We start from the raw sequence: 27565 nt of genomic DNA on the forward strand, positions 1-27565 counted from the left end.
TATGAACACCCATTAATCTAGGTAATTCACAATTGAATACCTTATACATTTGTTCAAAACAAGGTACACATTCTTAACGCCAAAAATTAGAAAAATAAAGAAAGATAAAGTATCTATTGGTATCGGTATCGTGCTTTGACTTCTCTCTAAACGACAATCAACTCTATATCTCCAAAAAGAAGAGCATATGTCCAAAATGATCCAAGCGGACCTATTCACCACATAATTTCCTACAAAAAATATTAGTGTATTTATTCGCGGTTAATCTTGCTTGACTCTAGATATCCAAAAAATTGTAATATGTTATGTATTTTTGGTCACATTATTCACACTAATATATGAATTTCTATATATATATATATATATATATATATATAGTCATTTTCAAACAAAAACTATCGAGAAAGGCTTCAGAACGTGATTTTAAGAGTACCCGCGAGGAATCAGCAAAAAAAATGACCGGGAAGGGCTTAATCGGAGCAGTTTTTATTTAAACCGTTCGATAAAAAACAAACAAAAAATGCTCGGATGAAGCCTTTTCGGTCATTATTTTTTACTGATTTCTCTCGGGTACCCTTAAAATCACGTCCTGAACACATTGAGCGGCTTGGATCATTGAAATTCTATCGGGAAAGGGAGGTTCTTATTTTATTAAGTTAAGGTGATCCTTAGGAGAAGGGGACTCTATACATATAGTTTTATATATATAAAAAAAAAATTGGTTAGTAGAATTAATGTAATTCTTGAGCACCCTGTTAAAATTTTCTGGAGTCACCACTGAGTCTATGGGTCTCACAGGTATTTGTTTGTGCAAGTATTTGTGGTGCTAGAATGATTGTTTTTTTTTTTTTTGTCTAACTTTATGGTGTCTTTTGGATTTTTTTCACTTAATTTTTATGACAGTCTTTCTGTATTTTTTATCGGTTTTTATGGAAAAAAATTTCACCTTTGATCTATATTTTTATACATTTTCTATTTTTCTCGTCGAGATGAAGCCGTGGCATAAAATTATATTCAAATCAAGTAAAAAAAATTTAAAAAAAAAAAAAACAACCTAACATTCTCATCTACAATTAGTACTACTAGCTAGCTATTCACTGCTACCCGGTAACGAGAAAAGTCTCGGGGGGAATCCTTCATCCTTGGGAATCAATTAAGCTAGAATTCATTAAGATTGTCGTTATATACAGAGATATTTGTAGTCGACGTACAAACTGATATTATCGGGACTTAGAAATTTGCTCTTTTTTAGGTACTAGATGGTATGAAACTTCTTAGTTGCTATACACTATCAATTTTGTGAGGTTAATCTACGTGGGTCTTTGCCTTAATCACTTTATGGTCTCTATTGAAGGATGTGAATTATCCTTCAAAATTAATAGGGATCCATGTGTATAAGTTTGTTCTACCACGTTGAGTTGTTTAAAAAAAAAAAAAAAGTGTCGACTATAATGTGAAATGAATATTATGTCTCAATAATCAAAATTTCATTTTATGCACACATTAAAAGGGCATGAAACAACGTTAACAATCATTCCTCTCTCCAAAAAGTTCTGACAAGAGCAAAAACTTAATAGTATTGTAATCTCTCTCTCTCTCTCTCTCTCTCTCTCTCTCTCTCTCTCTCTTGCAGACATGCAGGAGCATCGAAGATACTGTTCCCAGTTGTTTGTGTTACTAGTACTCTTCGTTATAAGCCTTTATGTTGTGCCAATATCGGGTAAAAATGGCAGTGGCTTAATAGAAGTTGATGTTGGGGTGATTCTTGATGCGGATGATCATATGGTTGGAAAGGTTAGCCAGACTTGCATATCTATGGCCCTTGAAGATTTCTATGCATTAAATCAAAATCACAGTACAACGAGGATTGTACTTCACAAAAGGGATTCCAAAGGTGACGTTGTGGAGGCAGCATCTGCTGGTACGTTAATTAATTAGGAGTATTTACTTTGTCCCGATACTTATGCCCTCAAACATTTTGTTTAGTAAACTGGAAATCAAAAATTAGACTAAGTGGATACCAGTTTGAAAAGGTTAAGGACACGATAGGTTTTAATCAATGGATTGATGACAAAATAGAAATAAATTGAATAATAAGTTGGATTGCATCAGGCTTTCAATTGTAACTGGTTTCAGCGACTACACATATACATAGCTTCCTTCTTCTCATGGTTAAATGTTAAGCTTTTATTCAATTGTTGGCCGTCGTCTATCATGCAAAGAAAATCCAATTTGCATTGGAGCTTGGGATTGTAAAACTAAAACCTTGCCTTGAGGATTCAAGAATAAATATTAAACCTGCAGATCAGGAGTGAGGTGATAAGGAAGAATTACTCTCCATACACTGATCTGAAAGTTGTGAATACTGTGGTTGGCTATGACTATTTATGCTCCCTTGCGTGTGACTATTTATCATAGATAGATGTTCTACATCCAAATATACTTATATTCAAAAATCTTAGTCTTTTTTTGAGAATTTCGTAAATCTCATGTTGAGATTAGCCATCTGACAATCACTTTGGTTTAATATTTTTTCGTACTTTTCCCCTGGTTGTGGTTGTGGTCATAATTTAGCGTATTCATCATAGGCCACTTCTACTATCTTACTCTTACCTAATCTGCCAAACAATAAAACATGGGGCATATATAGTATTAATTCACATCCATCTACTTTAATAATTTTAAGCAAATGAGAAAAAAAAATCTAGACAAAAGTAATCAATGGTTGAGTCAGGTTTCTCTTTCTCATCCAGGTGCCCACATGGTTCCTTTCCTCTTATCAGGGAAATCGCAAGTTCATAAACGATTTACCATTTTCTTTCTGCTAGTCGTCCGCTACCTACCTGATATGGTTTATATAGGAGTTTAATCAACTAAAGATATCTCACCTCTATTGAACTTTCATTTGCAGCCATAGACTTGTTGAAAAATGTCCAAGTACAGGCAATACTAGGTCCACAAATATCCTCACAAGCAGAATTTGTGATTGACATTGGGAACAAAACGCAAGTTCCTATCATTTCTCAAGCGATGAGTCCTTCTCTCTCACCCGCGGACAACACGTACTTCATTCGAGGGGCACAGAATGGCTCTTCTCAGGTTGAATCCCTTACCGCTATAGTTCAGGCCTTCGGTTGGAGGGAGGTAGTGTTGATTTATGAAGACACCAACTATGGGAGGGGCGTAGTGCCTTTTTTAACTAATTCTTTCCTAGGGATTAGTACTCGAGTCAGGTATCAGAGTGTTTTGTCTCTTTCAGCCTCAGATGATCATATCCTTCAAGAACTCTACAAGCTCATGACAATGCAAACCAGGGTTTTCGTGGTGAATATGTCACCATTTCTCGCTTCTCGCTTTTTCACAAAAGTAAAACAAGCTGAAATGCTGAACAAGGGATATGCCTGGATTATTACTGTTGCGCTTACATCTCTCTTGGATTATATGGATCCTACAGTTATAAATTCTATGCAAGGGGTGATAGGTGTGAAACCTTACGTTCCAAAAACCAGTCAGCTTGAAAACTTCAAAGTGAGATGGAGAAAAAGATTTCATCAAGAGAATCCAAACATGGATATATTTGAAATGAATGTGTTTGGGCTATGGGCATATGATAGCGCCACAGCGTTAGCAATGGCAGTAGGGAGATCTGGTATTGGTGTATCAAATTTCAAGAAACCAGTTGCTAAAGAGAACTTGACAAATTTTGCAGCAATTGGAATCTCAGAAATGGGATCAAGGCTCCTTCAATCTCTCAAGAACATTAAATTCAATGGCTTGAGTGGTAAATTCCATCTACTTAATGGACAGTTACAACAATCATCCTTTCAAATAGTCAATGTAATTGGAAAAGGGGATAGGGAAATTGGATTTTGGACACGAAAATATGGCATATCAAAAAATCTAAGCTTTTCCAGTAGTAAGAATTACTCGACCAACAAAGATGATCTTGGACCTATCATATGGCATGGTGAATCGAATGTTGTGCCTAAAGGTTGGGAGATGCCGACAGGTGAAGCAAAGTTGAGGGTTGGGCTTCCTGCCATAGGTGACACTGTGGAATTTGTCTCGGTGACAAGGGATCCTCAAACTAATGCTGTGATTGCCACTGGTTTCAGCATAGATGTATTCAAAGAAGTCATCGACCATTATTTGCCATATGCTGTCCCCTATGAGTTTCTTCCCTTCGAAACTCCTGATGGCAAGAGCGCTGGAAGTTATGATGATCTTGTGTATCAGATCTTTCTTGGGGTAATCAAATTTGCAAATTGAATTTGAAATGTTTTAATTTTTGTTCTCTCTTTTTTAAGTAGCTAAAGTTTTGTCATTTGTGTCCATCTCCAGAATTATGATGCTGTTGTGGGTGATGTAACCATTCTATCAAACAGATCTAGGTTTGTTGATTTTACATTGCCATACACGGAGTCCGGTGTGGCAATGATCGTTCCATTCAAAGATGATGACAGGAAGAATGCATGGATTTTCATGAAACCCCTAAAAATGGATTTGTGGTTCACAACGGGGTTTTTCTTCTTCTTCACTGGATTCGTGATTTGGGTTGTTGAGCATCGTGTAAACGAAGAATTCCGTGGCCCACTGGGCAAGCAAGTTGGAATGATATTTTGGTTCTCCTTCTCCACACTTGTTTTTGCCCACAGTAAGTCCATCATCAAAATCTCAAAAGTACATAAATAGCCATATTAAAAGTACATAAACAGCCAGAATATCAAATTTATGAGTCCCAAGATACCTATATGGCCCTGCATATAAAACCCCCTTCGACCGGCCCGATTCACAATTCGTATCGATAAAGATTTGTGTCCTAATACCACTATTTAAAACATGCGACATTGCGAACAGATAATCAGGAGGACGTTTAGTTTCATATGTCTTCTCTCTTTTTCAGTTCTCTTTCTAAAGTCTGAATCTTCTCAAAGTTTTATGAAAACAACATGCTTATTCTCGTTTAAAATGCTTAATGCATTATTGAGTAGCACTGCAAACATCATCATAGCATTTGTTAACAAAATTATCTCAATCACAGTTTTTTGTTTGATTCCCAGAGGAGAAGTTGATGAGCAACTTATCTAGATTTGTTGTAATCGTGTGGGTTTTCGTGGTTCTGGTACTCACATCGAGTTATACTGCGAGCTTAACATCAATGTTGACAGTGCAAAAACTAAAGCCTTCTATCACAGATGTAAGAGACCTCATACAGAGTAAGGAGTTTATTGGCTACCCGCATGGTTCTTTTGTCGAGGGGCTACTGAAGAATAAGGCATTTGATACCTCTAGGTTGAAGAAATATTTCACGTCGGAACAGTATGATGAAGCCCTTTCCAAAGGAAGGAAGAATGGAGGAGTTGCTGCGATTTTCGATGAGCTCCCTTACATAAAGCTCTTCCTTTCCAATCCCAAATACTGTGCTAAGTACACCATGGTAGGACCTATCTACAATACTGCAGGCATGGGATTTGTGAGTCTCTCTCTCTCTCTCTCTCTCTCTCTCTCTCTCTCTCTCTCTCTCTCTCTCCATGCAGGTTGACTAGGATACCCTGCGGAGTTTTGAAAACAATTCAAAACACAGAATGAAAGCCTTTTCTGTATTTTAACAATGGTGATGTTATAGTTTGGAATGAAAGCAGCATGGAAGTCCACCCCATTCGGATTTGTACATCAAAGTTCTATTTAAATAGCAATATGCATGCAATATCATATTATCAGGCTACCAGCTCTATATTATCCTCTCAAACATGTAATGTGTGGATCTACTTGCAGGCATTCCCAAAGGGATCTCCCCTAGTACTTGACGTATCAAGAGCAATCTTAAATGTAACAGGGCAAGATGTAATGACAAGAATGAGAGAAAAATGGTTGGGGGAAGGAGCCACTTGTGCGGAGCAAGATGGTGCCAAGGTCATCTCCGACAGTCTCACGCTCGATAGTTTCAAGGGTCTTTTCATAGTGGCCGGCGTAGCTTCATTTTCTGCTCTCATCTTATTCTTGTCAATCTTCCTATACGAGAATTGGGACACCTTAGCCTCTAATGACTTGTCAATCAGGGAAAAGCTTATAGCAATGGCTAAAACTTTCGATGAAGAAAAAGACAATTCATCTGATGCATCCAAGAGAAAACCCCCCACAGGCGAAGGTATGGCAGTGCCTGCAATAGCAACAACTGATTGTCCACAAAGTCCAGCAACAAATAATTCACAGCTTGCTGAAAGGATTTTCTCACACGATGAAGGGCTTTCTACAACAGAAACCAGTACCCCAATTCATGAAACTATAAAAATTGTAGAAAGTAGTGAAGAAAGATGATCATATGAATTGCTAGAAACGAGACCATCCTAGTTTGTTTTCTTGTACAACTTGAGCAAGATGTATAGACTATAGGTATCCAGTTAGTTGGGAGGTATTTACACGTCTAATCTCATGATATGGTGCACCACCAAATCCTTTCTTTTATATATACACCTTCATGTCGAACAATTCCTTATAATTCTTTCGAGTGAGCTGACAAAACCATCCATTGACATTCAATGTAACGAAATGCAAGACTTTCCCATATGCAATACATCCATTTTAAGCGTAGGAAAAGACTTTCCCATATGCGATGCTTTTTACATGCGTTTCCTGCGTGGTGACTTAAATGCAATTCGAGAGAGCTGACAAAACCATCCATTGACATTCAATGTAATGAAATGCAAGCCTTTCCCATACACAATACATCCATTTTAAGCGTAGGAAAAGACTTTCCCATATGCGATGCTTTTTACATGCGTTTCCTGCGTGGTGACTTAAATGCAATATGTGTGATGCTGGATGAAGAGAACAAACGTGGAATCGGGAGCAAAGGATTAAATGAATGTATCCAACACTGCACACGCTCAAACGCTCTTGCAATAGGAGTCGTCAAAGAATATAACCAATTTGGATTCAAGGCCTAGAGATGCTCAATCGACATTACACAAAGTAGAATGCTCTCACAACAGGAATATCAAAAAGAATTTCTAATCTTATGACAATACATTACTTTTAAGAGTTAATTTCCTCCTACAGTGTTTGACAAAAGCAGCAGGGACTTCCCTGAGATTTCTGAAACGAATCAAACTAATAGCAAAACAATAACAGCAATATTCAGGCAATATTTGCACCACAAACATCAACATAGAACACAAGAATCAGCTGAAATTGCATGAAAACTGCAAGCCCAACAATATCATGAAGCCCTTGTAGTTTTTTCACAAAAAAATCAACTACCCAGTTCATTCACATAAAATTCAGCAACTAGAAAATTAATCAAAACTTGAGTAATGTGAAGCAAAACAACTCGTACTAAACCCAAAGCCCCAATATTTCAGATCGTGCTACAACCTCCAAAACCCAATACATGAACTAACGAGAGAGATCAAATTCTGAAGATATTTCAAGCAAATAATTAACGCAGCAATCAGGCAACATTTTCACCACAAACACCACCAGAGCTCACAAGAATCAGTTGAGATTGCTTGAAAAATAAAAACCCACACACTAATAGATGAGGCTAGACTGTCAACACCTCACATTTCAAACTCAAGATGTTACAATCGACAACAGGAATTAATCCAGCGACAAGAATGACTGAAAAGAATTGAATAGAGAAACTTCCGACCATTTGGCTCTCAATGGTGATTCATTTTATTTATGAATAATTTCCTCACACGTACTTGAAGTTTTATGAATAATATATCAAGCATAATAGCATGAAAAACGAATAACTAACTTTCTAAGTAAATCCATCCCAAGCATATCAAAGGAAATCCAAAATCAACCTGCCTTAGGCAATGAATTCGAAGCAACGTTTTTATGATTTCCATGCTATTTCCTTGTGGCTTCTCTGGTTTGTCCAATGTCAACTCCCAATACCATACATGTCAGCCACAAAAAGCAGAGTGAAAAGTGTAAGGTATAAGCAACATGCAACAATATTATAGAATTCTCCCGGGGAAAAAACCCAACATTATTGAGGAACTTGTTACTATTTAATTCGTCAACGGCGAGCATTTACCTAGCAATTTCTATTATAGATGAGAAGTACTCACTCGTATATTTCTGTATTGAATTTCCTCGTTATGCATGGGGCCGGGTACTTCTTTGTAGCTTCCGACGTTCCTCTCCAATTTTCCAAGCTAAGTTAGAAAAAATTCACAATTAGTAATCCTTTTACAAATTGAGATTTCTGACATCTTCTCTGATATTCCTTTTCCCATGTTTTTATATGTTGACCGCTGTTGAAACTTGACAATAATATCTTACCAACCAAAAAAATAGGCAGATTAGTTGTTGACTAAAATGCACTAGGTAAAGCCTGACTTATAAGTTTCCACCAAAATGTGAGATGAATATTATGTCTCAATAATCAGAATTTCATTTTATGCACACATTAAAAGGACATGAAACAATGTTAACAATCATTCCTCTCTCCAAAAAGTTTTGACACGAGCAAAAACTTAATAGTATTGTAATATCTCTCTCTCTCTCTCTCTCTCTCTCTCTCTCTCTCTCTCTCTCTCTCTCTCTCTCTCTCTCTCTCTCTCTCTCTCTCTCTCTCCCCCCCCCCCCCCCCCCCCGGCATGCAGGAGTGTCAAAGATTCTGTTCCCAGCTGCTTGTGTTACTATTACTCTTCATTATAAGCTTTTATGCGGTGCCAATATCCGGTAAAAATGACAGTGGCTTACTAGAAGTTGATGTCGGGGTGATTCTTGATGCCCATAATATGGTTGGAAAGGTTAGCCAGACTTGTATATCTATGGCCCTTGAAGATTTCTATGCATTAAATCAAAATCATGGAACAAGAAGAATGATTGTACTTCACAAAAGGGATTCCAAGGGTGATGTTGTGGAGACAGCATCTGCCGGTACGTTAATTAATTATTTATTTTGTCCCAATACTTTTGCACTTAAACATATTTTTGGTCATAATTTTGCACTTACCATTGATTTCACATTTTTGTCGAAATTTGTTTCCCAATTATTTGATAATGGCACAAAATGGCATCATATATCAAGGATTAATGACATTTATTTACTATTGGCTCAAGTTGTAGAATATATATGATGGAGAACCAAATATATTTCAGATTAAAAAAGGCTTGAAAGGGGGGAAAATTAAACTAACAAGTTATATTTGGTATGGATGTGAATTTCTGAAGATTTCACAATCGAGGTAAATGATCCGTGCTAAATTTCATTCTAATCCCCTCAACTTTTATCTAATTTGTTCTCAGTCTATCAATTAAACTATTGAGTCCACTTTCTAAATTGATAATTTGGTATACCCTCTCAGTCTAATTTCGCATTGCCACTCTATCTACTACTAGTAGATAAAAGCCACTATTCTTTTTAAAATATATTATAAAAGAAATTGTTGCTCCCAATAATAATATGTACACAAATTGTTTATATGTATTTGCAGCATGAAATAAGATAGGATTGTCATACCCGGCCAGTTCGAGACGTCCCCTCCTTGCAAAAGTTTCATTATGTATTCCAGGGGTACAACTTCTCTCGTCACATCATTGGTCCAGACAGTGCAACTGTTATCACATACGTGTACAAAAAATATATCAGCAATAACTGTAGCCAAAATAGGGACTACAATTACAGCACCAGATCCTTATTCACAATGTACAAAGCAGCAGAGATCATGTCGAAAACAGCAGCAGAGATCATGTAATGCAATCTTTCCATATGAGGTTATATGAGTGTAGTATATTTACTTATTGGAGATCTGCGTCAGAACAGTCAACAATTTGCTGCAGTAGGTTCGCATTGGTAGTCAAGAGCAAGTGAATCAATGGTGCTTCACTAGGATTCCACTTTTGTTTCGATTTATTCTTTGCCCCCTTTTTCAAATCACCGTAGACATAATTGTCTAACCGCTTCTCCACTCTAGTGAAAGTTTTTTTCACTCTTTTAGTCAGCGACGATGATTCCACTTTTACTTTGGTTTTCCCCCTCTTCCCTTCCGGTGTGTCGCATTCTAGTATACTCGTGTATGCTTCAACAGTCGTATTGTCCACTTCTGCATCTGGCACCATTATGTGCTCTGGCCCACCCTCATCCTGGACAATTTCAAACCCTTCCCCCCCTCTTCTTCTTCTTCTTCTTTGTCCACATTTTCTATTTCTTGTTTCTCTCCCCCGGCATCCTCTTCTTTAGCCTTTGATTCCTTCTTGCCCACATCTTCACCTGTCTGCTTTCAAAAAAAAACACCACACTTTTAATTGTTAACTTATTACCTACATAGGATTATAAAATATCATGCATATAGAACCTAATATATTTGACTTATTAATGTCTTTAACCTACTATCATCATCTTCTTCTATCTCACAATTCATCAGCAGCTGGAATCTGCAGCCTACGCAGGCATGGGCAAGGCCAGTGTAAACCAAGACAACTTCTTGTCCAACCAATTCATCAGCAGCTCATGTTCCACATTTCGTTAGTCTTGGCCATTATCCAGATGGAAAACCCAAAAGGGTTTGTGCACAATGCCATGATCAGAGGTTTTGTGCATTGCTCTTCGTACCCATTTCGAGGTCTATTGCTGTACTGATTAGATAGCAAATATGTCCCACGAGTTATACATTTGCGTTGATAGTCAAAGGTTGTACTTTGATTTATGATTTAAAACTTGGCGAGGCTGTTCATGGGCATGTTTGGAAATTTGGGTTTCCGTCGAATTTATATGTTTAGACTGCTTTGTGACTGACTCAGAGAGAGAGAGATCGACGAACATAGTAGACTAGATTGTGAGATAAAATAAGAAGATGATACATACGTATACGTAAATGGCAAGTTGAAAGACATTAATAGCCTAAGACTAACTCAGTTAGAGAGAGATGTTAACTTTTTCGTCCATGATTTGGATGGGAGGGACGGATTGTCCTTAGTATGTAACGGTATGGTAGTTGAAGGGGCAAGAGCATTCAATTGGTAGTTGAAGGGGAATGTAAAAAATTTTGGGATAGTTTAAGGAACAAGTACATATTTTACCCAAAACTCAACACAAAATTTCAAGGGGAGTGATTTTGTTATTCTCCAAATTGTTAACTGGAGAGTGCCAAAATTAATATGGATTGATTTTGCCACTCTTCAAATTGTTAACTTTTGGGGAGTGGCAAAATCACTCTCCAGTTTCAAATACTACTTATGTCTCAGCCTCACACACATAAATTCTCACACACATAAACTGTGGTTGGCTATATATCTTGTTTTTTCTTTTTTTATGCTCCCTTGCGTGTGACTATTTATCATAGATAGATGTCATACATCGTTATTCGTACTGATGATGATCACATACATTCATGTGTACTTATATAGGGTTTCTTTTTTGAGAATTTCGTAAATCTCATGTTGAGATTAGCCATCTGGCAGACACTTAGGTTTAACCTATTTTCCTACTTATTCCCCTGGTTGTGGTTGTGGTTGTGATCATAATTTAGCGTATTCATAGCCCACTTCTACTGTCTTAGATACTCTTACCTGATGATCTGCCAAACAATAAAACATGCGGCATAGTATGAATATTGAAAGGAGGGCAAAGTCCACTTTGACCCTTGTGATTATCGTTATGTGCGGATACCCCCTTCATCGTTCAAAATTGACCACATAACCTACCTGTGGTTTTGAAAATGTGCGGATAGACCCCCTGCTGTCATGTTTTCCATCCATATTAACGGACACAACATTAAAAGACCGATATACCTTCATCATGTCCATTGAGTCTTCTTCTTTTTTAAATCTAACCCCATCATCCCTATACCAAAAATTGAATCCAAACCATCGATATTGTAAATTTTAAAGAGTACCACGTTTATGCCAAAATTCAAGTCAATCAAAAAAAGAAAAGCTCATGGTCAAATCGATTTTGTTGTGAAATTAAAATTTCAAATTTGAATTTACTAAAAAGTACTCCCTCCGTCCCACTTTGTTTCACCTATTTTCTTTTTGGGACGTCCCAAAAAATTATTTATATCTCACAATCTATAATATTTTGTATATTCAATATGTATCTTATTTTATAGATCTCAATTTATTTTTTTAAACAAAGGTTTCGAAATTATAAAAAATATTATAGATTGTGAGATATAAACAATTTTTGGGACATCCCAAAAAAGAAACATGCACAACAAAGTGGGACGGATGGAGTAGATCACGGGGTTATTGATGCCTAATAGAGATGATTTTTTACAGATATACTTTATTCTTTATTTAATACATTATGAACGACTCATATTACATTCTAGAAGCGTGTGAGATACACCTCTATTAGTATGGATGGAAAACATGACGGTAGGGGGTCTATCTGCACATTTTCAAAACCACAGGTAGGTTATGTGGTCAGTTTTGAACCATGAGATGGGTATCCGCACGTGGCGATAACCACAGGGGGTGAAAGTGGACTTTGCCCAATATTGAATTCACATTCATCTACTTTAATATTATTTAAGCAGTTGAGAAAAATGATTTAGACAAGAATACGGAATGGTTGAGTCAGGTTTCTCTTTCTCATCCAGGTGCCCATGGTTCCTTTCCTCTTATCATGGAAATCACAAGTTCAATGATGATTTACCATTTTCTTTCTGCTAGTCGTCGATCACTAATTATGCTGTGAAATGCTGCCTGCCTAATAAGGTTTATAGGAGTTTAATCAACTATAGGGATCTCACCTCTATTGAACTTCTATTTGCAGCCATAGACTTGCTGAAAAATGTCCAAGTACAGGCAATACTAGGTCCACAAACATCCTCAGAAGCAGAATTTGTGATTAACATTGGGAACAAAATGCAAGTTCCCATCATTAATTTCTCAAGCGATGAGTCCTTCTCTCTAACCCGCGGAAAACCCGTACTTCATTCGAGGGGCACAGAGTAGCTCTTCTCAGGTCGAATCCATTACTTCTATAGTTCAGGCCTTCGGTTGGAGGGAGGTAGTGTTGATTTATGAAGACACCAACTATGGGAGGGGCTTAGAGCCCTTTTTAACTGATTCTTTCCAGGGATCAGTACTCAAGTCAGGCATCAGAGTGTTTTTGTCTCTTTCAGCTATAGATGATCATATCCTTCAAGAACTCTACAAGCTCATGACAATGCAAACCAGGGTTTTCGTGGTGCATATGTTACCATTTCTTGCTTCTCGTTTTTTCACAAAAGTGAAACAAGCTGAAATGACGAACACGGGATATGCCTGGATCATTACAGATGGGCTTACATTTCTCTTGGATTATATGGATCTTATAGTTATAAATTCTACGCAAGGGGTGATAGGTGTGAAACCTTATGTTCCAAAGTTTAGTCAGCTTGAAAACTTCAAAGTGAGATGGAGAAAGAGATTTCGTCAAGAAAATCTAGACGTGGATAGATTTGAAATGAATGCGTTTAGGCTATGGGCATATGATAGCGTCACAGCGTTAGCAATGGCCATAGGGAGATCTGGTATTGGTGTATCAAAGTTCAAGAAACTTGTTGCTAAAGAGAACTAAACAGATTTAGCAGCAATTGGAATCTTAGAAATGGGACCAAGGCTCCTTCAATCACTCCAGAACATTGAATTCAATAGGTTGAGTGGTAAATTTCATCTATTTATTGGACAGTTACAACCCTCATCCTTTCAAATAGTCAATGTAATTGAGAAAGGGGACAGGAAAATTGGATTTTGGACTCGAAAATATGGCATATCAAAACATCTGAGCTTGCCAAGTAGTAAGAGTTACTCGACCAACAAAGATGATCTTGCAGCTATCATATGGCTTGGTGAATCAAATGTTGTGCCTAAAGGTTGGGAGATGCCGATCGATGAAGCAAAGTTGAGGGTTGGGGTTCCTGTCAAAAATGGCTTTAGTGAATTTGTCCCAATGGAAAGGAATTCTCAAACGAATGCTATGATTGCCACTGGTTTCTGCATAGATGTGTTCAAAGAAGTCATGGACCATTATTTGCCATATGCTGTCCCCTACAAGTTTCTTCCCTTTGAAACTCCTGATGGTGAATGCGTTGGAAGTTACAATGATTTTGTGTATCGGGTCTTTCTTGGGGTAATCAAATTTGCAACTTCAATTTGAGATGTTTTAATTTTTGTTTTCTCTTTGTTAAGTAGTAAAAGTTTTGTCATTTGTGTCCATCTCCAGAATTATGATGTTATTGTAGGTGATAGAACCTTTCTATCAAACAGATCTTGGTTTGTTGATTTTACATTGCCATACATGGGGTCCAGTGTGGCAATGGTCGTTCCATTCGAAGATGACAGGAAGAATTCATGGATTTTCATGAAACCCCTAAAAATGGATTTGCGAGTAACAACAGTGCTTTTCTTCATCTTGACTGTATTCGTGGTTTGGGTTGTCCAGCATAGTTTAAACAAAGAATTCCAAGGCCCACCTCACAAGCAAGTTGGAATGATATTTTGGTTCTCCTTCTCCACACTTGTTTTTGCCCAGAGTAAGTCCATGATCACCATCTCGTGCCATATTAAAAGTACAGAAACAGCTAGAATGTCAAATTTTTTAGTCCCATGATATCAATATGACCCTACATATGAAACCCCTTTCGACAGGCCCGGTTCATTCTTTGTATCGATTTTGGATCATACATAACCCAGTTCGCAGTTGATAAGGCTAAATTCGGCTGCCTTTTTTGCAGTGGTTAATTGAAAATTTCCATCCGATTCTTGATACACGTAGTGCAATACGTCCCTTACCCTTTTAATTCAATTGATAATGATTTGTGTCCTGATACCGCTATTTAAACATGCTCTATTGCAAACAGATAATCAGGAGGATGTTTAGTTTCATATGTCTTCTCTCTTTTGAGTTTTCTCTCTAAAGTCTGAATCTTCTCAAAGTTTGATGAAAACAACATGCTTATTCTCATTTAACATGCTTAATGCATTATTGAGTAGCACTGCAAACATCAATCATAGTATTTGTTGACAAAATTTTCTCACACAAAAAGGAACTTGATTTTTTGTTTGATTTGCAGAGGAGAATTTGATCACCAACTTATCTAGATTTGTTGTAATCGTGTGGGTTTTTGTGGTTTTGGTACTCACATCGAGTTATACTGCGAGCTTAACATCAATGTTGATAGTGCAAAAGCTAAAGCCTTCTGTCGCATATATAAGAGACCTCATATAGAGTAAGGAGTATGTTGGCTACCAGCAGGGTTCTTTTGTCCAGGATCTACTGAAGAATCAGAAATTTGATTCCTCCAAGTTAAAGGATTATAGCACGTTTGAACAGTATGACGAAGCCCTTTCCACTGGAAGTAAGAATGGAAGAGTTGCTGCGATCATCGATGAGCTCCCTTACATAAACCTCTTCCTTGCCAATCCAACATATTGTCCTAAGTACACCATGGTAGCATTGGTAGGACCTATCTACAATACTGCAGGCTTTGGATTCGTGAGTCTCTCTCTCTCTCTCTCTCTCTCTCTCTCTCTCTCTCTCTCTCTCTCTCTCTCTCTCTCTCTCTCTCTCTCTCTCTCTCTGTATTGACTAGGGCAGCATCAAATATACCCTGCGAAGTTTTGAAAAGGATTCAAAAAAATAAATAAAAGCGGTTTGGATTTATGTATGAATGAAAGCAGCATAAAAGTCCACACCATTTGGACTTCGGTATAAAAGTTCTATTTAAATAGCGTTATCCATGCAATATTTTAAAATAGCTAGGCTGCCAGCTCTACATCCTCTAAAACATGTTAGGTGTGGATCTACTTGCAGGCATTCCCAAAGGAATCTCCCCTAGTACCTGACGTATCAAGAGCAATCTTAAATGTATCTGAGCAAGATGTAATGACGAGAATCGATGAAGAATGGTTGGGGGGAGGAGTTACTTGTGCGGAGCAAAATGGTGCCACAGTCACCTCCAACAGCCTCACGCTCGACAGTTTTAAGGGTCTTTTCATAGTTGCCGCCTAGCTCCCCTTTCTGCTCTCATGTTATTCCTGTCAATCTTTCTATATGAGAACTGGGACACCTTAGCCTCTAAGGACTTGACAATCAGGGAAAAACGTATAGCAATAGCTAAATCTTTCCATGGAGAAAAAGCAAATTCATCTGATGCATCCAAGAGAAAACACCCCACAGGCGAAGGTATGGCAGTGCCTGCAGCAGCAACGGCTGATTGTCCACAAAGTCCAGCAACAAGTGATTCTCAGATTGCTGAATAGATTTTCTCGCACGATGAAGGGCTTTCTACAACAGAAACCAGTACCCCACTTCACGAAATTATAGAAATTGTAGAAAGTAATGAAGAAAGATGATCATATGAATTGCTGGAAACGTGACCATCCTAATTTGTTTTTCTTGTACAAGTTGAGCAAGATGTATGGACTGTAGATATCCAGTTAGTTGGGAGTATTTACACGTCTAATCTCATGATATGATGCACCACCAAATACTTTCTTTTATATATGTCCTCACGTTTGAACAATTTCTTTTAATTCTTTTGAACTAGCTGACAAACCATTCATTTTAAACTTGAAATGGACGGGTAGATGCGTGGGAAAAGACATTCAATATAACGAAATGCAAGATTTTCCCATACACAATGCTTTTTAGATGCATTTCCTGCGTATAGACTTCAATGCAACATGTAATGCTGGATGAAGAGAACGAACTTGGATTCGAGAGCAAAGGATCAAATGGATGTATTCAACACTGCACACGCACAAACGCTATTGCAACCTGAGTCGTCAAAGAATATAACCAATTTGGATCCAAAACCAAGAGATGCTCAATCTACATTACACACAGTAAAATGCTCTCACAACAGGAGTATCGAAAAGAATTCCTAATCTTATGACAATACAAACACCAAGAGATAGAGAATGGTAGAATCACGTATTCAATAAGGAAGAAAAATAGAAGCTACTATGAATACAAGGACTGCTTGTGTATCCATTGAGGGACGGTTGATGTGTCTATTTTACACAGGGGGAAACAGTCATGCGTTACAATCTCCTATGAGAATTACTTATAGCCGCAAAGAATTACTCCTAGCCGTACAGAATCACTCTTGGCCACAAATAATTACTCTTGGCCGCAATTATTTATTTACTCTCGGCCGCAAATAATTGCGGCCAAGAGTAATTCTAAGCGGCCAAGAATAATTCTGTGCGGCTAGAAGTAATTCTTTGCGGCCATGAGTAATTCTTCATGACCATGAGTATTTTTTTCAACCAAGAGTAATTATTCGCGGCCAGGAGTACTTCTTTATAGGTTTTTTATTGGAGCCTTTTGGGTATACAGGGTTTCAAACTGAAACTCTACTACTTGGTTATATCTAATCTTGGAACTATTTTGCTTTTCTAATTTTCTAGGTCAATTAAAGAAACAAGTGCGATAGGGGTGTCGCTAGCCTTTGAGTGAGTGGACGTTTAGAAAATTGGATTCGAGTTGGAATCCCGTATGATTATACATTCTTAATATCTCTGATGCTATCCCTAAATGTAATTAATGAAATTACACAAATTTGATAATATTTGTTGTGTTCGACTATTTTATGAACTTGGTAAGATAACATTTGATAACATGTTTGAAGTTTATTCTTAAAATGAACATTTTCAAGAAGTAGATTTTGTTGGGAGAAAGAAAAAAAATTTTAATTCACGGTTATTAATTTGTGACGCTCCTTTCGTATGAGGTGGGATCATATGCATATCCTGGACTCACCTCATGTGAGATGGCATTAAAAACAACCGTTGTATCCAAAAAAAATTCTGAAAAGTGGGGTTTCATACTTCATTTAGACTATGTTGTATATATTATTTCCATACCGTAATATCACCCACAGACGTTTCAATTACCCAAATTTTCAGAATAAAATCGTGTATGTATACAGAAAATCCAGCAACAAGAATGACTAAAAAGAATTGAATAGAGAAACTTCCAACCATTTGGCTATCATTAATGGTTATTCATTTTATTTATGAATAATTTCTTTTCACACGTACGTACTTGAAGTTTTATGAATAATATATATATCACGCAGCATAATAGCATGAAAAACGAATAACTCATTAACTTTCTAAGTATATATAAATCCATCCCAAGCAAATGGTACTTTTATATATAGCTTATTCATCCAAAGCAAGTTATATTTTTTAGGAAATCCGAACACAACCTGCCTTAATTAGTTAATTAGGCAATGAATTCAAAGCAACATTTTTAATTACTCGCATGATTTCCACCCTGGCATCTAGTGGTTAATTACATGCACAACAATGCTTTTGCAGAGAAAGTGAGGGAGGAAATTCAATTGGAGAATTTTAACTTATCATTCTTTTTCTGTTGCAATCCATAATTTATTTCCTTCATATCCAAACAGTGTTGTCATTGACTAGAGCCAGAACTTAATCCATAACTTCTCCTCCGGTGGACGGAGCAGGAGCAGGGGCAGGGGCAGGGGCAGGGCCAGGAGATTCCGCATCACAAAGAGTTTTTGAGATCATTTGGCATCGGCACATGTTAGTGCTAGGTATATACGTAGCAAACAAGAGTCTGGCGTTGCGATCACTATCTTCAACTACAGTCCAGCAATCATCAAAACAAGTCATCGTATCTTCACTACACGCCTGCCCCCACACGCATTCGAACTCCGTGTCACATTCTTGTTCACCACCTGCACATATACATTACCCGTGTAAACGACCAATTATAAACAATAACCAGCTTAAAACGTTAATACAGGATAACATGGGTAATTGGTAATTAAACAGAGAGAAGCATTATTGAGAGAGAGAGAGAGAGAGAGAGAGAGAGAGAGAGAGAGAGAGAGAGAGAGAGAGAGAGAGAGACCAAAGGCAACATGGAGCAAAAGCAGGCACCGAAGGCCGCAAGCAAAAATCTTCTTCATCGTATCTCCAATGTTTCAATTGTAGTAGACAGAGGGAATAAATATACAAATAGCCTGTCCAGGATTTATAAGCCAATGCAAAATGGCTAATTAATTGGCGATTGACTACACTCTCTTTGTTTGTTAGATAAAGCAAATATATCACCGATTATATCGGAACCTCTTACGGGCCTTGACCATCTATCATAACAATTTGAAGTTAGTGAATCTCGTAGAATAATTATTTATTAGTATATGAAAGGAATTTATCACCAAAAAAAAGAAACGAAATTATATGTAAGGAAAGAACATTGTCATAATATATCATGATTGATTGTGATTGTGATTTGATTTGATTGCAATTAGGAGGGATTTCATTCCATTTCACTATGATGATTTCCTTCCATAGTTCAGCTCCCTCATGTGTAAATAAATCTAATCTCTATTATAAAACAAAAAGGTGTGGAGACAAGTTGTTGTAACGGCTCAGATTTGTTTAATCCAATGGCTGAGATGCATGTTTTCACATTTTATGAAAGTATCTACATTTGCCCATCATATTACATAAATGTCATCTTTTCTCTAAGAGGAAAAAAGAATCGGAATTCAAATTTCATACCTCTCTCTCTCTCTCTCTCTCTCTCTCTCTCTCTCTCTCTCTCTCTCTCTCTCTCTCTCTCTCTCTCTCTCTCTCTCTCTCTCTCTCTCTCTCTATATATATATATATATATATATATATATATATATATATATATGTGTGTGTGTGTGTGTGTGTGTGTGTGTGTGTGTGTGAAAACAAAGAAGGGAGGAAAGCAATTCTCCTTGCTTCCTTTCTACGAGACATTTCCTCCCTTACGGGTTGACTATCTTCGGGGAAGGGGTTCTCCCCCTTGGACTGCCAAGCATTGGAACCGTCCACCGTCCACTCCTCCTCAACAATCAAACCCCTCGGGAGAAATCAAATCGAAAGAGGTATTTTTTGTTGCCCATCATGTGTTTGTTAAAATGCTCTCTTCTATTTTGTATACACTTCCTCCAAAATCTAGAGAGGTATTTTCTGTTCTCTTCTGTTTTGTAGAGCTGTAGAGACTTAGTGGGGTTTTTTTTTCCCGTTTTGAACAGCATTCTGCATAATTTCGTGAGTTGCTAATTTCTCACTACACTGTTTGCGTATTCACTTACTTCATATCAATAAAAAAAATCTTCGCCGTTCAAAAGAAAAGAGGTTAATTTTCAGCAATTTGTAGCTACCTAAAAATTGAAATAATGTTTTGAGCCACTATCAAGATTCAAAAGGTATTTCATTTCCAATCTGGGTGAGTAGTGTCATAGGCACAGGCAAGCACTAGTACAATAATATTTCTTCTCTCGTAATTCTCCTGACTGTGTAGTTTATCTCTCATAATTCTCCCGACCCCAATTGATTGGGACTAAAGGCTCAGTTTGGGTTGGTTATTTTTGAATATAACATGTAGTAATTTTATTTTAGATTTTGTTTCAACACTTAATCCTACGACCTATGCTATGAACACCCATTAATCTAGGTAATTCACAATTGAACACCTTATACATTAGTTCAAAATGAGGTACACACTCTTAACGCCAAAAATAAGAAAAATAAAGAAAGATAAAGTATCTATTAATTGGTATTGGTATCGTGCTTTGACTTCTCTCTGAACGACAATCAACTCTATATCTGTAAAAAGAAGAGCATATGTCCAAAATGATCCAAGCGAACCTATTCACCACATAATTTCCTACAAAAAATATTAGTGTATTTATTCGCGGTTAATCTCACTTGACTCAAGATATCCAAAAAAATTATAACATGTTATGTATTTTTGGTCGCATTAATTATTCACACTAATATATGAATTTCTGTATATATATATACACACACACACACAATTGGTTAGTAGAGTTAATGTAATTCTTGAACACCCCTGGAGCCACCACTGAGTCTATGGGTCTCATAGGTATTTGTTTGTGCAAGTATTAGTGGTGCTAGAATGATTGTTAATTTTTTTGTCTAACTTTATGGCGTCTTTTTGATTTTTTTTCACTTAATTTTTAAGACAATCTTTTTGTATTTTTTACCGGCTTTTATGAAAAAAATTCAATTCTATATTTTTATACATTTTCTATTTTTCTTGTCGAGATGAAGACGTGGCACAAAAATTGTAACACTCCGTTCCACATCGGAAGTCTATATGGATGATCTTGGGCATAAAACAAACCTTGTGGGCTATTACTAGTACCTTGTGCTTAAGCTTTTGGGTCATGTGGTATGGCTCGTTGATCAAAATCAAGGTATTGGGCCAGTGGTCTGCTTGGGGCGTTAGAGGTGGTATCAGAGCCATCTATGTACACGACCATGTGGGCCTTGGAGTTTAGTTTGATTGTATTGGTGATTATAGTGCTCAACCTCTCGCGAGGGCGCGAGGCTATACAGTTGGGGAGATTGTAACACGTGGGTTATTACTAGTACCTTGTGCTTAAGCGTTTGGGCCATGTGGTGTGGCTTGTTGATCAAAATCAAAGTATTGGGCCAGTGGTCTGCTTGGGACGTTACAAAAATTATACTCAAATCAAGTAAAAATTATAAATAAATAAAAAAACCAACCAAAAATTCACTACAATAGCTAGCTCAAAAGTAACTTAACACTTTGAGAGATTATCAAGTGCTTTTAGAGCATATGTTGAAATGTTCATGTACAAAGTACAATAAATGCAATGGCTTAGAACAATACAAATGCATGGCTAAGCATAGAAAGAACAATTGACATGTAGACCTGCTGCAAAAGCAACGGTTTTTTGTATGTATATGTAGACCTGCAATAATCAGTGAAGCTACATAAGAGTACCATAGTTGTAATACAAATAAGATGTGCCAAAACAATCAATCCCTTGTATTTGAAAACCTGAAACTGATTTTTAATTCAATAACCTCTTGATATGTCTCTACTATCATCACAACGAAAATAATAAAACACTTCTCGACTGCAAATTCATTCAATGAGCACGCGGAAATGTGCGAAGCATGGACATTACACTAGGAGTACTAAAAAAAGGTCTCCTGTTCCCCTTGGAATGATATACCCTAAACTATCCAATGTCAACTCCCAATAGCATGTGATGCTCTTTATTTTAGCTGGGTTTGTATGATACTCTTTAAACTTGCACTTTTTATGCAGGTTCCGTTGTGGTAGTTTGAATGAATTTCCGTTTGAACCAAAAAAAAAAATTCCCAATAGCATATATGTCAGCCACAAATTGACGGTTAGAGGAATTAAAAGGGTTTAAAAAAACAAAGAATGACAAGTGCAAGGTATAACCGTATAAGCAACAATAATATAGAATTCACTCAACCAAAGGGTTGACCAAGTGTTTTTGGCCTGTGACTTGGGTGTTTGTTCCATTCTAAGGTTTTATGTTCGATTCTTCTTGTCAATAATTCTTGGAGCCACCTCACGTGAAACTGTTGTAGGGATTAGTACTCCGAGGTGCGCGCAAACAAGTTCGGGATACCCTACATTACAAAAGAAAAAAGAATTCACCCGAAAAAAACCCAACAATATCGAACCTCTTGGTGATCTCTAGCTATTGAGGAGTAGTATTTCATTCGTCAACGGCAAGCATTTACCAAGCAATTTCTCTTCTTAATTTCAAGAGACAAAGCACCGTAGACTTTTCTATTGTGATCAGAAGTCTTCTATATTTGATTTTCCGCTTGACAAAAAAAAAAAAAAAATTAGAAGTCTTCTATATTTCTGTTTTTGAATTTCCTCTTTAATTATGTGCATGGGATGGGATGGGGTGGGGGAACTTCTTTGTAGCTTCCGACGGTCCTCTCCAATTTTCCAAGTTAGACAAAATACGGGGCGGTTCCGAAGACTCTTAAAAAAACCTCTAAAAGAACCCCAGTTCCCGATCGAAGTTTGATGATCTGAGCCACTCAATGTAATCAGAATGTGATTTTAAGGGTACTGGTTAAAAATCAGCAAAAAAATTACTGGGAAGGGCTTCATCCGAACAATTTTTTTATTGAACTTTATTGAATGGTTCAATAAAAACTGCTCAAATCAAGCCCTTCCTAGCTCTTTTTTTTTGCCAATTTCTCATTGGCACCCTTGAAATCACGTTTTGAACACATTGATCGGCTCGGATCATCAAAATTTGATCGGGAACTACGAGATTAAGATTTAGGAGGCTTCCTAATTTTACATGTTTCGGAATAATTGGACTAGGCGATCACAACATCTGGAAGAAACGATTTTCCAACTCGAGATTTAAGTTATGATGATACGTTTGATGAGATGAGAAAAACTTTATTACGGCTGTTTCCATGAATAGTATTTACGGAGGTGTATCGTGGCCTTCTGTTTTGAATTTGGACGATCCGTGATCGTTCAGCTTCGCAAATGACTTATTCATGGCTCCTCCCATGAATAAGCCAATCTCTTGATAAGATATGGCATAAAAAGGCGTAAAAGAGTACAGTGATAAAAACTAGATTAAGGCTCAATAAATAAGTGCAACCAGTAGAGGTGGATTTAATTGAGTTGCCCTCCCTTGTACTCATTGAAATTCTTCAAATTGAGTGACCATATCAAGAAAGAACTAGTTAAGTTGTAACGTCCCGTTCCATCTTTGTACAATATTGTTCGCTTTGGACGCCCAAAGCCCATAGACTTCCCAGTAGGTCCTCCATCCCTGGACTACTCCAGGATGAGCACGCTCAACTGTGAAGTTCCTATGCATTTTGGCCCGCCCTCACGGCTTTAAAAGGCCTTGTACAAGTAGGAAATATCTTTACTTATAAACCATGACTTGCCCCCTCCCGTTCGGACGGAGCCTGCCATCCTGCAGTACCGCCGGCCACCGAAAAGCGGGATGTCACATAAGTTCATTAAAAACTGGCATAGTACTAATAAAGGCACTTAATTTGATTCAAATAACGAAAAATAATACCATTTTATATGATCTGATGGGACACTTTTTGTAAAGAAACAAATTGGGCGCTTTTAATTAATCCCTCCGTCCCTAAATAATTGTCCGGCACGCAAAACTATTCTTTACAAAACATACATATTTTCTATTACAAAATTTAATTTTTTTTTTACAATCTAATAGAACTCATTGCTATCTATTGATTTGTGAAAAAAAATTAATTTTTTTAACCAAACAAATGCATCTTTTTGAAGGCCTAGTTTTGCGCGCCGGACATTTATTTAGGGACGGAGGGAGTAACTTGTTATGAAAAAGCTTGAGACAAGAATAGTCAGGTGATTTATTCAGATATATATTAATTTGTTTCAAATGTGTGGTTAGCATATGAAAGAAATTTAAAATTTTGAGAAATCTCAACAACTCATGTCCTTAAAATTGGCAGGAAAATCGATCACTTGAAGGGCCATAGCCATTGGCCCAAAGTCATAGGATTGAGATCGAAGAGCATCATGTGGCACATTTTGATTTGCTCTCATTAAAATACTATTTTTATATTTAGTCGTGATAAATCAAACTTTTAATCAGGAAACATGAGGTATGTACCAACTACTGATAGCTATGGATACAGATCATTTTCACCAAATTAACAAACCTACATGCATATGGTATGTTGTGTGGCCATGGTTGGTTAACTAAAATCGGCTGACAAATATTAATGTTGTGCTATGGTGATCTCAACAACATTTATATTTTGCTGTTAATTTCTTACCATTTTTGTTCGTGACAATGAAACGTGCATGCATGATCGATTGATCGATCGATACTCAAAATATAATTACCGGCTGTAGCGATGTGGACTGAAAGTCTTCTTTTTAACGAACTAAAACTAGCATGGTAAGTTTCTGAATATTCTTACTCTAACGTGAACGAGGGAAGAGTAAAACACAGCATATCGATCCCTTGATGTCATTCATAAACTGGAAAGGAGAGTGAGAAGGTAGAAAAGGAAGACTACCGAGAAGAAGCTTCTAGTGGAGATTGGGGTTAAAGCCAACAAATTGAATCATAGAAACAAGTATACTCCCGCTTTTCCCTTATCTTCCGATGACATCCGAAATAGGAACTCAATTTTCTTTAAAAATGCTCGTAAGATTTTGGGATATAGGACCCAGGCTGGGCTTTTGTATTAAAGGGGGGAGAAGCTAGCTATTGTTTAAAGAAATATGTTGAAATGAAGGAGAAAGAATTTGCGGTAAGAATCAATGCTCTTGATGACTTGGAGGAAGTTAACTTTTCGCGGAGGATGATGATGAATTCAAGGATGAGCCTCTTTTTCTCTAGAATTTTAATTCCGTCGTTTTGCTGTGTCGGTTTTGTTCTCTTGATTTTCAGATTTGTTCTCTCCATTTGTTTTTTAAGGCTTTGGGTTTTCTTTTGGCATTAGTTTCTTTTGGTGTTAGCTATTGTTTCGGTTGTTTTCGGCTTTCGTTTTCATTTGTGGTCCTTTTAAATCTTTGTAATCATTTCTAAATATTAATAAAATATTTTTTTGCCTATCAAAAAAAGTTTTTGAATCTCAAGTACATAAACAATCACACTACCAAGAAACCAAGTTTGTCAAGTGTGTCTTCTCATCCTCCTCCCTCAGTGGAGGAAGGATTAGTTCGAGCCCCGCGAGGAGCGAGAATGGGGTTCAGGGCTATGAATAGCTTTTAAACCCCCTCTAAACTAACCCACTAACTCACTAAATCGGATTGACATGGACAATAATTTAGAGATGGGTATTGAAAGACACAACAGTCATGGCCGGCTTGGTTATATATAGATAGAAGATAGCTGACCCTAAAACCGTGGTAGACCGGTCCCATATGCACAAAAATGACGCGTCATATTAATGTTCACTGAATCCACTATACATTCTAATCTACAATTTTAGTACTAGCAGCTAGCTATTGACTGCTACCCGGCAACGAGAAAAGTCTCTCTAGACAAAGCACATTAATTGGCCTGTCAAATTGGATTGCCAATGTATTCACAACCACAGAATATCCATATACATATACTCTGCTCAGATGACTAATCTTAATCCAAAACCATACAAGTACTACTCTCCATCAACGTTGTCACCAGTGGCGATTCCAGGATTTTGGAACCTTCGGGGTCATTTAAAAATGGAACTAGGATTTTATCCTAACAGTGACAAAATATATTTGAAAAAAATAAAAATATGCGTTACAATTTAATGTCATCGACTCTAGAAAAAATTAAAATAACATAATAAAGTGAGGTATCTTAGATTGTGTCCAATACTCTTTCATATCGTTAAAAGCATCAATGATAGAATAATTAGAATCAACGTAAGCGGTGAACCATCTCTCAATACGAGTATATCACAGGACCACTATTGTGGCATTGGAGTCGTATGCACACAAGTTAACTTGTTTTAGGTTTTGTTTTCTTTCTTTTTTGTTTTACTATCATATAGAGTGCTTTGCAAAAAAAAAATTTGTGGAGTGTTTTTTTCCTTAACTGGACCTCATTTTTTATATTATCTCACTTTGGCCCATTAAATTTAGTTTGGGTTATTTACCTAGACACCCCTCCACGTTTATCCGTTTTTCACGGACACCCCCTCCACGAATTCTCACTACAGCGAGATCCCCATATTAAAGTTTTTTTATTCCGTACACCCCTTCCGATAGAGTTCCGTCAAGTTCTGTTAATTTTTTTATTAAAATTATTTCAAAAGTAATAAAATGTTCCAAGATTACCCTCAACCATGTTTCCTGCCTTCCCTCAATCCTTCCTTCCTTCCTCCCAACACCGACCACCACCGATCACAGACCACCACCGACCACCGCAACCCTCCTCCCCCCGCGACCACCCCTCCCTACCCCCAATTCCTCCTTCCTCGGCGTCCTCGTCGACCACCACACCCGCTGCCTCCTCGCTGTCCTCCGCTCCCTCTCCCTCGCCACCTTCGACCCCCGCTCCTCCCCCTCCTCTTCCTAAAACCATTAGAACCGTTAACACCACTAGTAAAAATAATCCCAAACAACTAAAAGACATTCATATTAACACTCAATTTGTTAACAATCCAACCCAATTACCCAAACTCTCACCTGATAAACCCTTCTTGTTGCGCTTCACAACAGCCACATCACGATTTGAGAACTCGAGCATTGGGGTTTCGGCCACAATTGAGATAGCGTGAAGATGGGGACGATCGCCTACTTCGGAGTTGGATCGTCGTCGATGAAGAGAACCGTGGGGTTCGAAAAGTGTTCGATTCTTTGCCGTTTCGATTGGGGCGAGAATGGGGTTGAGACGGAATTGTTTGGTGGTACCGTCATTTGCCACTTCGGATGGGTTGGGACGGCATCGTATGGCGGTTCGTCGTCGCCGTCGGAGAGGATGTCTACGGTGATGGGCTGAGACATTTGTGTGTGTGTGTGTGAGAGAGAGAGAGAGAGAGGGATGGCGTGATGGTGGTGAATGGCATGATTCTGGTGTTCGGTGGTGGTGTTCAGCCGTGGTAAATGTCAGTGACGGTGGTGAATAGCATGTAGAAGACAGTAATGGAATAAGGGTAAAACCGTCTTTTTGTTCATTTCTTTAACTGCATTAGGTCCCTCAAACAAAAACTTTAATAAGGGGGTTTGGCCGTAGCGAAAATTCGCAGAAGGGGTGTCCGTGAAAAATGGGTAAACGTTGAGAGGTGTCTCTGTAAATAACCC

General features: G+C 37.5%; 4 protein-coding genes across 4 annotated transcripts; 3 read left to right on the forward strand and 1 right to left on the reverse strand.

Moving 5' to 3' along the window:
- The first annotated feature begins 1463 nt into the window (after positions 1-1463).
- On the forward strand, positions 1464-6567 carry LOC131335580 (glutamate receptor 2.7-like). The gene is made up of 5 exons (XM_058371010.1): positions 1464-1921; positions 2912-4248; positions 4342-4654; positions 5061-5473; positions 5776-6567. The coding sequence occupies exons 1-5, from the start codon at positions 1636-1638 to the stop codon at positions 6316-6318; spliced, it is 2892 nt and encodes a 963-aa protein (XP_058226993.1). The 5' UTR covers positions 1464-1635; the 3' UTR covers positions 6319-6567.
- LOC131298803 (glutamate receptor 2.2-like) lies at positions 1715-14691 on the forward strand. Its single transcript, XM_058324270.1, has 5 exons — positions 1715-1794; positions 8769-8898; positions 12740-14080; positions 14174-14368; positions 14599-14691. Exons 3-5 carry the CDS (start codon positions 13559-13561, stop codon positions 14689-14691), a joined length of 810 nt encoding a protein of 269 aa, XP_058180253.1. The 5' UTR covers positions 1715-1794; positions 8769-8898; positions 12740-13558.
- Positions 14678-16344, forward strand: LOC131335584 (glutamate receptor 2.7-like). Its single transcript, XM_058371014.1, has 2 exons — positions 14678-15445; positions 15764-16344. The coding sequence occupies exons 1-2, from the start codon at positions 15398-15400 to the stop codon at positions 15959-15961; spliced, it is 246 nt and encodes an 81-aa protein (XP_058226997.1). The 5' UTR covers positions 14678-15397; the 3' UTR covers positions 15962-16344.
- Positions 16345-18246: 1902 nt separating this feature from the next.
- On the reverse strand, positions 18247-18931 carry LOC131335583 (uncharacterized). Its single transcript, XM_058371013.1, has 2 exons — positions 18842-18931; positions 18247-18665 (listed from the first exon to the last, which is right to left on the reverse strand). Exons 1-2 carry the CDS (start codon positions 18897-18899, stop codon positions 18397-18399), a joined length of 327 nt encoding a protein of 108 aa, XP_058226996.1. The 5' UTR covers positions 18900-18931; the 3' UTR covers positions 18247-18396.
- Between the last annotated feature and the right edge of the window lie 8634 nt (positions 18932-27565).

This window comes from Rhododendron vialii, chromosome 8a (genome assembly GCF_030253575.1).
Source record: "Rhododendron vialii isolate Sample 1 chromosome 8a, ASM3025357v1".
In the NCBI taxonomy this organism is placed as follows: domain Eukaryota; kingdom Viridiplantae; phylum Streptophyta; class Magnoliopsida; order Ericales; family Ericaceae; genus Rhododendron; species Rhododendron vialii.

Excerpts from the sequence above, each read along its gene's own strand:
- LOC131335584 (XM_058371014.1), top strand. The coding sequence starts at position 15,398 with ATGGTAGCATTGGTAGGACCTATCTACAATACTGCAGGCTTTGGATTC. Across the intron at positions 15,446-15,763 it reads ATACTGCAGGCTTTGGATTC|GCATTCCCAAAGGAATCTCC; the intron begins GTGAGTCTCTCT and ends ATCTACTTGCAG.
- LOC131298803 (XM_058324270.1), top strand. The coding sequence starts at position 13,559 with ATGGGACCAAGGCTCCTTCAATCACTCCAGAACATTGAATTCAATAGG. Across the intron at positions 14,081-14,173 it reads TGTATCGGGTCTTTCTTGGG|AATTATGATGTTATTGTAGG; the intron begins GTAATCAAATTT and ends GTCCATCTCCAG. Across the intron at positions 14,369-14,598 it reads TGCTTTTCTTCATCTTGACT|GCCCGGTTCATTCTTTGTAT; the intron begins GTATTCGTGGTT and ends CCCTTTCGACAG.
- LOC131335580 (XM_058371010.1), top strand. The coding sequence starts at position 1,636 with ATGCAGGAGCATCGAAGATACTGTTCCCAGTTGTTTGTGTTACTAGTA. Across the intron at positions 4,655-5,060 it reads CACACTTGTTTTTGCCCACA|AGGAGAAGTTGATGAGCAAC; the intron begins GTAAGTCCATCA and ends TTTGATTCCCAG. Across the intron at positions 5,474-5,775 it reads ATACTGCAGGCATGGGATTT|GCATTCCCAAAGGGATCTCC; the intron begins GTGAGTCTCTCT and ends ATCTACTTGCAG.
- LOC131335583 (XM_058371013.1), bottom strand. The coding sequence starts at position 18,899 with ATGAAGAAGATTTTTGCTTGCGGCCTTCGGTGCCTGCTTTTGCTCCAT. Across the intron at positions 18,666-18,841 it reads TTTGCTCCATGTTGCCTTTG|GTGGTGAACAAGAATGTGAC; the intron begins GTCTCTCTCTCT and ends GTATATGTGCAG.